The sequence below is a fragment of the Solea solea genome, chromosome 17 (genome assembly GCF_958295425.1).
Source record: "Solea solea chromosome 17, fSolSol10.1, whole genome shotgun sequence".
Classification (NCBI taxonomy): domain Eukaryota; kingdom Metazoa; phylum Chordata; class Actinopteri; order Pleuronectiformes; family Soleidae; genus Solea; species Solea solea.
In genome coordinates this window covers 14,032,329-14,044,207 of record NC_081150.1, presented here as the reverse complement: position 1 = coordinate 14,044,207, position 11,879 = coordinate 14,032,329, and the positions used below count along the sequence as shown (strand labels likewise).

The following is an 11,879-nucleotide window of genomic DNA, read 5'->3' as shown; positions in this document are numbered from 1 at the left end:
ACACCGATGGAGGCTATTGGTGTCCAGTTTTCTTCCTTGTATGGTTCGGGTTTTTGGATCCATTTAAATGAAGCCACACGTCGCTGTGACACACTGAGTTGGCACCAAAAAGGGTTTCACTTTACATTACAGTAGAAATATGGTAATAATCTCTTCATAATTCTGTAAAACAGAATGAATTTGAAGCTACACTGATTCTCATTATCTGAGAACAATATTACCATTTCACATAATATGGTATCACCGTCCGTCATATTACCTTCGTGTTACCGAACTATAATATGCAATGTTCAAAAACATCATTAGAAACATAGCTCGACGACCACAGCTTTATGACTCACTGGATATTTACAGCAGTTATTGTTTTTCTCTGTGTTTTTGGTTTTGAAGTGACAGAGAAGAGATTGTTAGAGATTATAGTTTCCTGTTTGCCAGTAAGACTGTCTGAGTTGGAAATTGTCCTTTATTATTGACTATTTCTACAAAAAAAACATGTTTTATGAACATGACACCTGCCTATAAATCCTCCTTACCAACCCAGCAGTTTCGGCACAGTTTGCTGCTTTCCACACAATTGCCACTGCTCTACTACTCAACACCAAAACCCAGCCGTCCCAACATAGTTTTTGTTTTTATCATCCAAAAAGCTCAATTAATTTGTTTTGAGTGCAAATAGCCTGTCAAGTGTCTTGTTTTACACCGTCCCCGCTCTCCACCTCATCGTCCATCTAGTTATTCCTACATTCCCACAACAGCCATCCCCAGTGATGTGTAAATAGATTTATTTTTTGACGTCCTGCCATTCAGCCAGGTTTCCTTTCTGGCTAAATGTGGTTATTTTTTTTAGCTTGTTTCTCAGTAACCGAGTCCAAAAAACAGGCTTGTTGACAAACCCCAGCTTTTGTTCATCAGATTGCACATTATTATTATTATTTGCCACTTCATTTCACATTTTCTGTTATCCTTCCCTGGTATCACAAGAGATTCTGAGAGTGCTTTATAAAGATGCCCTCCGCCGTGCATGTTAAGCGACAGTTTAAGTGATTAGTGGGTCGGCAACACTTTCATATACTTTATCAGCCCGGGGACAAAGTCATAAAATCATACCACCAGCTGCACATGCATTACGTTTTCTATAATGCACTAAAATAATAATCATCTCATTCACTGCAAAAAGCCTTTCTTGGAAACGTTTCTGAGCAATGAACTAATCACATTTGTTCAGCTCGATCCCAGCGATTTGTTTTTTTCCCAAAAATAATGAATGGCTTTAAAAAAATCGCCTGGAGACTCATTTGGTGAGGTCAGCACTGTGTTGCTGCTGATAGACTGCCTGGTATTCAAGGACTGACTTCCAAATAATGTCACATAATGTCTGCCACCTGCTGACAACAGTAGTTCCTCCTCGCATAATCACCGCCGCATCATTTGACTTGAATTGATTGCGTTTGTGCAGATTTCTCAAGGAAATTTGACTACAGTTGAAGTCATACTTTGCTTTACTGTGACCATAGACATGAGTATAAAGAGCCTTCTAAAGATATTTGAGGGTAACACTTGTCGCTGTTACACAAAATTAACATTTTAATATGGATTGTGCGAAGAAATCTCCTCTTAGCCCTGTTTGGGTCTCATATTCGGCTGTTCGGATGCAAAATCTCCACTGTGTTTAACCCGAGTTATCCTATACCCTTTGTTTTGACGTGCTTAGTCTGGGAAGAGCCCGTCACCGGTTCAGTAGTGGACCATCGAATCAAAACAGTGAACCAAACAAATGCCATTGGCTAGTTTTAACAACATGCTGCAAAACAACAAGCTTTGAGTTCATTTCCAAGACCACATCAGTCTTTATTTGGGGCCAACACCACGGAGCATCAACAGGATGTTGATGACTAACTCTTCATCATTATCCAAGGTCTCAGACTTACATTCACTGTAAAGAGAACAATGGTATGTTCAGGGTTTTTTTTTTGCCACTAATTTAAGATATTTTTTTTTTTTTCTTATATACAGCATTCAATTTTCAACCATCCATCGTCCAAAGGGCCCTGACGGGAACAATGTTTCTACACAACATTATCTCCCCTGGAGACCTTCTATCTGTTCATCTTGTTCAGGTACAGTACAGACACACTGTGTCTCGGAGGAGCTAAAGTGAAAGACAGTTTTATCTTTAGCATGAAAATGTCCTTTTAGAACATTTAGAACCCCTTAGTAGGGAGTTGTTGGCCTCTTTCTTGCTCGATGGTAAAAACCTAAAAACACTTGAAGCTTCAGAAGGAAAAAATGGTAGATGTGTGAAGCAGCTGACAAGGATTTCTCCCCGTTAGGTCACAAATGGCCTACGAACGTAAAGCAAATAACATAACAAACACCACTTTGTCCATGTAGCAGCAGCAGCCTTAAGGGATGTCACAGAGCACATCCCTGGAGTGCTCATACTCCAAATCATCCTCCCCCAGCGTTGAACTGTGCTCCAAATTCACAAAGTTGGGGATGCTGAAGTGAGACAAGGAGGCGTGTTCTCTGTCTCTCTGACTTTCCCCCTTTAGGCCCTTGTGACTTTGGTGTCCGCCACCTTCGTCCACATCCTCCTCCATATCATCCACGCCCAAGCAGCTGATTCCTCGGGGTTGGCTGCAGTTCCCCTGCTGGGCTCCAGCCCTTGTGTGCTTCCCGGCTCCCTTGTCTTCTGGCTTTTGCTTCCCCTCGCCCTGGTCCTCCTCGCTGATGTAGAAGTGAAAGTACGAGCGGGGTGCCGCGAGCAGCGGTCGCGAGAAGGCTTTTTCGTTTTCCTCCTGGGGGCCGCCGATGTCGCCCAGACAGTTCCCGGGTTGTTGGCGCTTTTCGGAAGCGTCTGGATTTCTGTGGAAGGAAATTAGAAAAGAGTAGCTGGTAAAGAAATGCCCAAAATGGCTTAAGATTTGTCTAAAAAACAATTCTAATAAAAGACAGTCCGTTATTTTCCTTTGGATGAATGAATGGGGAGAGAATGTCACAGGCCCATGTCTACTGCCAGCCAATAAATCCCCCCTGCTTCATCTTAGCTTAACCCCGGTGACTTCATTCTCCACTCCCTCCAACTCAAATATCACATCTGCTTTCACGGCAACGACCGGCGGCAACCAAAATGAAAATGCCTTACAGCTGGACGTACACAGAGAATAGCAGACGCACCAGAGGAGCTCATTACAACATCGTCTCTCTCTGAGGCTTCGCTCGCATCATGACTCTGCCCTCAGATATGAAAGCTGCCCCATTTCTGAGATGAGAGGAGTCGGAGCTGACTATCGTGCCAATTCGTTGGGTGCTGAAATGATGGTGGTGGTGGGGTGTGTGTGTGTGTGTGTGTGGGCCCTCCCCTCTTATTATACTCACTCTTGATGTGGTGCTCCTGTCTTGGTGAGCAGCGTGAGCACAAAGAACATGAAAATGACAAACACTGCGAGTCCTACCCAGAAACCGATGACGATGGAGTCTGTAATGTCAGAGAAGGAGAATTCATGTTATTGGTTTGGGTTCTCAATTACTGGGTTTTTAGGCGGACGTTCAGTTTGTTTTTTCCCCCTTTAATCTGATTAGAAGGAGCAAGCAGCTGCCTTATTTGCCAAAATCTCATTTCTGTTTTATTAATTAACTCGAGCCTTGAAGCAGGAGCACTTCTGGGCATTTTATTAACAACAACAATAATAATAATAATAATACTAATAATGATAATAATAAACATATACTAACATACTAATCCATTCAGTACATAGGGGGTGAAAAAGGCCATCCTTTGCCATTACTGGTAACGCTAATATTAGAATCATCCACGGCTTGTCCTTTTCTGAGCGTGACATGAGAAACCAATCACAGGTGACGTTGCACTCTTTGTCTCTTGTTAACATGATGTTTTGTCTGTTATCTAGCAAACTTGTTTCTGTACATGTCTGTACGTTTCCCCTTTTTTTGTGGAGTTTTTCCCTCACAAGAGGGTCTAAGGACAGAGGCTGTACTGACTGTAAAACCCTTCAATTGGGACTATATAAATGAAACTGAATTGAATTTTAGGAGTTGCGACAGCCTTATATCTTCAACAGGAGCTGTTACTTTTGCGGTTGTACCGACTACACATTGGAAATCTCTTCCTTTGGATTTAAGATCATCTGTGGACACTGTTGATATGTTTTTTTTTTGTTTTTTTTAAAAAGAGCAAATTTGAGTCCTAAACTCAACCAATTTCTCAGGACACAGGTTTTGGTCCCCATGAGGACAAGTCCTGAAAAGGTCGGTGTTTAACACACGACCTAAAGAGGTAACAAATACAAACACAAACACACACACAGCATTAGGCAAATAGCAGTAAAAAACAGAAGGTAGTGTTGGCTCAGTGAAGTAACGGCTTACATCTGTGCGCTTTAAGACCTTCAAAAGACACGGGCTCCTCGTCGTCATAATATTCATACTGCCACACGTAGTCTCCCCGACGTGCGCTGGTTTGACTCCGGTTGTGGAAGTCCGACATTTCAGACCTGTGCTTTGCGCCTTGACAACAACCCTCCAGCAAGAAATCCCTCGTCAATGGTCCGGGCTGGCGTGCATGCGTACGCGTGAAGTTTACAAAGCACAATCCCAGGTGTTCCACGCGTGTTCAGGAATTAGGAAACATGCCGAACACGTAATAAAGAGCAGGGAAATCCATGGCTTCACTGTAGCGCAGAAACTCCCTCGCAGTCATCATGCCCGTGAGTCCTCGGCGCTGCTCAGTGCGCATCACTGTTTTCCCAACATCCGCTTCTCTGGTGGCTCATTAAACCGCTGGGATACTGAAACATGCGCTCCATGGAAGCAGCAGTAGTCGAGTCTGCTGTGTGTGTGTGTGTGTGTGTGGTGTGAGGAGGGGGGATGACAAACGCACATCCTCCCACACAAGATGTGCGAGGTGCTTCCTGCAAATCATCTCAAGGAAGGTCTCTGTGTGTGTGTGTGTGTGTGTGTTCTAATTAATCAATTAGAGATCATTTTCACACACTTAAAGCATTAAAATGCACATTTAGGGGTGAAAAATTAATTCAGTTTGATGCTTATATTAAAAAAAAACATCACTTTTAGTTGCCCCTCCCTAAAAAAACATTCTGAAACGTGGCAGACTGCAAATATAGATAAATAAATAGGAAAAAGTCATAAAGTGGGAACTACATTCTTCTGCTGTTACTGTAATCCTACATCCACTCTAAATATAATATACTGTACATAACACCACCATTTGCCGCACATAGCTACTAATCTTTGGCAGCTCATAGTCATTGTTCTGATTCGATGGAACAAAGCACATTACAATGATGCATGATGAAATGTGAAAATGAATGATCATTTTAAAACAGAGAGCCCTTTCATGTGGAGAAAAAAATAACTGGCTGCTGCAGAGAAACAACTTAAATCAATCTTTTTGAGCATTCAGTGGAAACTAATTCAGTTTGGAGGAAATCTCTATGATTCGCCGGCCCATCCACCACTTAAGTGAAGCAGGAGATGATTGAAATGCAAACAAAGCAACCATTTTTAAACCATGTGCACTCGGGAGGTTTTCAAATAAATACACTCAAGTGACAGGCTTGATCAGCCGCTGCATTACTTTCAGTTTTGAAGAGCTAACAAAGAATTTTCCATGGTCTTGATGACCACCTGTGGCCAAGAGGAAGGCCATTTCTCTTGGTAACTAGACGGTTGCTAGTTCCATTGCTCGCAGGCACAGATTTATACCGCCCACTGCTCCCCTTTATACATTGTACATTCCAAATCAGGGTCATAATGCTTCCGCCTCTATTTGCAGGGGTTGTTATTGTTCCCTTTTAAAAATCCAATTTGGAACCATCCATGTAGTTTTAAACATAACCTTGTGTCCACGTTGAGAATCAAACGGACGACAGCATGCTGATGTTGGTTTATTTCGTTGTTGCTATGACAAATATTAGCCAGTTACTCTCAGACTTGGTTAACCTTGCTTTAAGATTGTGGAGAGTGAATAAAAGGGGAGCTGAGTGTTTTAGCCACAACTGTGTAAAGACCACACATCGTCCTGCGTGTGTGATAAAAAAACCCCACAAAAACTGATGGACTACTGCAGCAGAAGTCTCTATGGCACCCTGGCGTATAAAATGTTATTTTTTTTCTTCTTTTTTCTTCTTTTATTACCTTTGAAATTGCAAGATTCGTGTCTTGTGATGTTATTGTAATGATACACAATGAAAATAAGGTGCTCAAATTTTGGAGAACACACTGTAGGTGCCGTTTTTATTTAGCCAGGAAGGTCCCATTGAGATACAAGAGCTCCACTTCCAGGGAGTCCTGGCCAAGACAGCAGCATAGATTGTACAAATAGTTACAGAAACGAGACAATTTACAGAATATAAAAGTTAAGAGGAGGTCATTAAAAGAGATTAGGCATGAGTGTTGCTATTGCGAAGGATATACCAGTTGGTGGCGATAACGCACCAACACGTTGTTGTTGTCAACCGCCAACAAAATGTAGAAGAAGTTCTGTAAGGCTAAGGAAAATATTCAATCAACAAAACCTCCTCCATTTTTATTAAGGTGTGATGAAATGCACTACTATATGCACTTACAATATTTTGTTTTTGAAAGTTACCTTGATCATGTGCATGGCCCAAGGACACAGATATTTTTCTATGTGGTCCGTGAGTAATGCTAAGTTGAATCGCCCCGCGCTAGACCTTTAAAAGTGAAAAAAAAGAAAGAAAAATAATTTAATTTACACATTTTTCATTTCAAGCCATGTCTCTGCTCCTGGTGCATGTAATGTCAATTTCACCCCCCTCTTTTATGCTCTATTTCTTATCTTAAACACCAGAGGGAAGTGGCCTCATTAGCTCCACTAAATGTTCAGCTACAACAGTCCCGCCACACGCTGCTTGGTAATAGAAAAGGTATAATCAGACTATTGTTATTTACTGCTTAAGAATAACATTCTTAATCACGTTTCCACTTGTAAATACACATGATTTGACACTGGGACTGTATGTTATGGGTGAATCCTATTGCAATAGCCCCCCACGTTTGGCCGTCACTGGTCTTCTCGAGTCCAAACTGATGTGAGGCGTTGTTTCTGACCTCCTTTGAAACGACCCTGAGCGCCGGGTGCTGTGCTCTCTGACTCACCGCTGCAGGGTCAGTGCGTATGAGCTTGAGCAGATTCCGGCCACATTCATGAAACCACAGAAACCCTGCAAGAAACTGGAGGTTATTTTTCTATAAGCAACAATAGCTGGATGGAGTTTCTATTCGTGCACACTCGTGCTCCACAGTTCTAGTCACTTTAACGTTCTCTATTTGCACAAAGCGACCACCGACCACTGCACCGATTGCTCTGCGGAAATATGAAATATGGATGAAATATCCTAAGCATCAGAGTTGTTGTCGTGTGAAACGCATTTGCAAACAAATGAACATCTTATCCTTGAATAATCAACACTCTGTAGTTGCCTTTCCTTTCCTTCTATCTCTTTCCCGGGGAGAACGACACAGCTACTGCATCACATTTCTCATGTGTGCCAATGGTATGGAGTCATTTTCAATGCCTGTGGTATCGACTGTGCATACTGTATAATCATACCTTTCCTCGCTCTGCGACTGCAACCCTCAGAGACAGAGTTTTTGCTGCCTTTGTTATCTGTATGGATTTTCACAAGTGGTGCGGGCCATTTTCCAGCGATTCAGCTGCGATCGAGGAGCCTTGTCACTCCGTTTCTCCATCATAAACTCGACGCAGTGCCTCATAATATTGAGCAGTTGGGAAAGTTAATCCCGTTTTTTTGAGTTTGAGTTTTCTTTTTTTTTTTTTTTTTACCACTGTTAGGTGGTTTCCAAGGGAACACCGGAAGTTTCAGTTTGACCTTCTGGGTCGCCGTTTCTCAGAGCCCGGCTCAAATTTCACAGAGAGCCATTCAGACTGTCACTCATTCGCTCATCATGGCACGCTAGGTTGTAAAAACATTTTTCAACCCGTAGACCAATCTTGAACGATTTGCTACCTGAATTTATAGAAGTTTTGTTTTCTTTCTGCTTGGTGAACGGGGCTCAATACTCCACCTGCAGGTGATGCAGGTGGAGTACATGCACTGTCCACGCACACCAACGCGCCGTTCCAAAATCTGGGTTGCACGTGCAGGCTGATGACACATTTGGCGTCGCGAGCACCGTGCACCTTGGGTTCATGTGCGCCAAAGTATACCAGGGCCTTTAGAGATAGGGTTGTAGGTACTCAGAGTAGAGTCGCTGCTCCTTCATGTTGAGAGGAGTCAGTTGAGGTGGTTCGATCATCTGGTGAGGATGCCTCCTTGCTGCTGCCTATGGAAGGTGTTCTAGGATTATATCTCTCAGTTTTTTATTGCTTTTTAACTTTTTCCCTCTTTAAACACTTCAATTCGTCTTCTTAAACTTTTGGTCACCTTTTCCCTCCCTCTTTTAAACAAAGTATTATTATTATTACAGATTCTTTTTCTTCAAAAGTAGTATTGATTTTTTTTTTATTATTATTCTGTGTCTGTGTTGCTTTTAAACGTGCTGCTTCTGAACATGACCACTTGTGCAGCACAGAATCTGCCTCATTTGTGAGAAATAACAGAGGAGATTGTGACCTCTGACCTCTGAGAATGTTCCGCCACTGTATCACATAACAAATATATATATATATATATATATATATATGTATATATATATACATATATATATATATATATCAAGATAAGGAAGACGTACTTCTAACACCAACCTCTCAATGTAAAGAATACAGATGGAGCTGTGAAGCTGGAAAGAGTGTTAGATTGCTCCCGCCCTCGACTTTCTCCTGCTTTCCCCTTATGTCATCTTGAGCTGAAGAATTACACAGAAATTAGGGAAGACAAAGGTCACTGCTGCTGTGCCCTGGAATACATTCGCCGAATAATCTTGTGTTACTAGAGCTGCTGAACTGATTTCAGGGCCCGATCTAGGATTATTTTCCCCCCGCTCCTCCTCTCCTCTCCGCTCCTCTACTCAACGATACAACCTATTTCATTTATATCACATTCTAAGGGAATAATGAAAGGAAATAATGTATACACCTCGGTTGCGGAAAAGCAAAGATATTCACGGTGTTGAGATTTATGAGTTCGTACAGTTGGGACCACACTGTTATGACATTTTGTGTCGTAACAGTTTGGCGTTTGACAGTTTTGTGTGTATTTGTACAGGACACTTATTACCATTGTTGTTTTTTGGATTTGAATAATCCTGATAAAGACTAATGAGGCCTTTATAAATACAGACGAGTTCTCCATTTGGACCGGGAGGGGGGGGGGGGGGGGGACTCAGTGACACCCAACTGTTACAGGCTTTTATTTATCTGTCGGAGTGTGACGGCAGCAGGGTGGAGAGACAACAGAGTACATTTATAAGCTCTTTAACTTGGTCTCAGAGATAATGTATGACTCACTGTCTCTAAATGTCTGTGTACTTTGTTGCAAAGTGAGCCAAGACAATATCAAGTTTGTTTAACCTGTATCCCATTTCTTTTAACTAATCGTCATCGGAAACTCGAACGATTACCCAGCGTGTGAAATAAAGGTCAAGGAAATACAGGTCAAGGAAAGCATCGCTCCACTGCTCCTGCCACTGCTTTGTGTGTCTTTGCCATTGTGTCAAAAAAAAGATGGGTTAAATGCAGAGGGGAGAGAGATTTCTGTGTGTGTGGAGCATCTCGTCGAGGTGTAGATAACTTGGGCAGAAAAGACTCGTAATATGACCTTGGAATGATGGGCCATAGAAAAAAGTGCATCCAAAGAGAAGGATTATCTCCGGGAACGCTATATGAAAAGAGTTATTAAGTTACGTCAGTCAAGCAAATTCAGCCTCTGGCCTCGCTGACAAAAGTCAAAATGTTAAAAGTACTGATTTTATAAAAATTCTATAAACCACCTTTACTTTGCTTCATTGTTACTCATTCAGGCTAAATAAGTCAATGGGCATGATAATAATACTATGTTCTGTATTGCACACTGATGGGTGAGTGAAAATATTAAAGCTGACTCTGGCATTGGGCATGACATGATGTTTTTGGCCATGAACGCATCAGACTTGAGTATTATCGCTGTCATTTCATCCCACAATATAGCCCCACACTGCCCCCTAATGGCGCACTTTGAGAAAACATCACTTGTTTAAATGAACGAGCAGAAATTGAGCTCTGATGGAAGTTAATTAAGAGCCCATTATCTAATGTGTCCCTTGGAGAGAGGGGTTGGCGATTCAAGGTTGTGCATCTGCTGAGGTGCAGCTTCTTTATGAGGCCCTCCTGCTGTTGTATGAATGAAGGGCTGACGCGTGTCAACCCCCCCACGCAGTGCACGAGCTTTCCTCCCTAGGGCACGTGTTTGTTCACACCTCACACCCCCAAATGGCTCAGGAGAAACAGAGAGATGGTGAAAGGCGAAGAAGGGGATGAAGAGTTCAACTACTTAAAAACAACAAAAAATCATATTATTAATTAAAAAAAAGGGTCAGATTATAAGAACACTCTGTCCAAGTTGCTGCTTTTGAATTGGTTAGATTAAAACGATTACATTCAAATGACTTAGGATGAATGTAATGAGCATTTAAAGTTAATGTGACATAAAAAAAACAAGTTTAAATTGGAAAAAATAGGCCAATATCTACAGAAAACATGTTCTACTAAATGTATTACATGTTTTCTAGATTCGTTATGAAGAAGAAGATAAGAGACCAAATGCTCGGAGTTTGCTGAAGTGTGACCTCGCACCTCGCCATCGTGGCGCATGGAAACACTTGGCGACGCGTCAAAGCGCAATTTGGCACCGGCATGCCATGCAAGGACTCCGATAAATAGGAGGTTACTGCTCTGCATCGGCACATTCTCTTGAGGACTTTAAGCTGAACTGACGACCACAGCGGAACCATGGAGACTTACACTTCTAACGGATTTACCTCTCTTTTCCCTGGAAACAACAATGTAACCCAACAACAGTCCCGTCTGTGGAGACCGTGGACTGGGAAAGAGGAGAACATTGACGCGCACACGGTACGTTTGGTTAACTTCAAGTCCCGGAGGCTTTGCGTTGACACTATTAATAACTTTTCGGTGATTTAAGTAAAGTCTAACACGTTCATTTTCTACATTTCAGATTCACTCGGTGCATGGAGACGTTTGTGATGCAAAGAGCTCCAAAACTCCTCAAATCTCACACCCAGTCAAGTAAGTTTGGTTTATTTACTTTACTGTTATTTCTTATTAATGACGTGTGTAAACTGTGTATCATATCAATGACTTTCTCATAATATAACGTTTTTTTTTCTTATCTTTTCAGGCTGTATTGGCCAAAGTCGAAATGCTTCGACTACCTGTACCAAGACGCAGAGATGCTGCTGCGTAACTACCCGGTCCAAGCGACAATCTGTCCCTATGAGGACTCCAGCAGCGACGAAGACAGCGATGAAGATGACGATTACGATGAGGAGGAGATGGACAAGGAGCTGAACTGAACTCTTTGGAGACCAATGTTGTTATAATATATTATTATTATTATTATTATTATTATTTTTCCCTTTATAATTTATTCTTGTAAATATATGTAAATATAATTTTGATGGTTCTCCTAACAAGAATGTAAATGCTTAAGTTATTGATTTCACACTTTTCTACCTCATTTGTATTTTGTTGACATTTGTAATAAAATACATGAAACATATATATATATCTTTGTCTTGGGTCCTATTTGGGATGCAGCCTTTTTTAGAATGTGTGTCTATAATTTAAGAAATAAGTGAAAAGCAAGGTTTCGAACCGGAGTTTTCTTGTGCGTAAAGACGCGCCTTGGTGTTCA

At 41.7% G+C, this 11,879-nt stretch overlaps 2 protein-coding genes across 2 annotated transcripts; one reads left to right on the top strand and one right to left on the bottom strand.

Moving 5' to 3' along the window:
* Window positions 1-1,817: 1,817 nt before the first annotated feature.
* Window positions 1,818-4,885, bottom strand: LOC131443829 (melanocortin-2 receptor accessory protein 2A-like). Its single transcript, XM_058613845.1, has 3 exons — window positions 4,390-4,885; window positions 3,379-3,478; window positions 1,818-2,865 (listed from the first exon to the last, which is right to left on the bottom strand). The coding sequence occupies exons 1-3, from the start codon at window positions 4,505-4,507 to the stop codon at window positions 2,403-2,405; spliced, it is 681 nt and encodes a 226-aa protein (XP_058469828.1). The 5' UTR covers window positions 4,508-4,885; the 3' UTR covers window positions 1,818-2,402.
* Window positions 4,886-10,674: 5,789 nt separating this feature from the next.
* ripply2 (ripply transcriptional repressor 2) lies at window positions 10,675-11,707 on the top strand. Its single transcript, XM_058614022.1, has 3 exons — window positions 10,675-11,077; window positions 11,181-11,251; window positions 11,364-11,707. The coding sequence occupies exons 1-3, from the start codon at window positions 10,955-10,957 to the stop codon at window positions 11,536-11,538; spliced, it is 369 nt and encodes a 122-aa protein (XP_058470005.1). The 5' UTR covers window positions 10,675-10,954; the 3' UTR covers window positions 11,539-11,707.
* The last annotated feature ends 172 nt before the right edge of the window (window positions 11,708-11,879 follow it).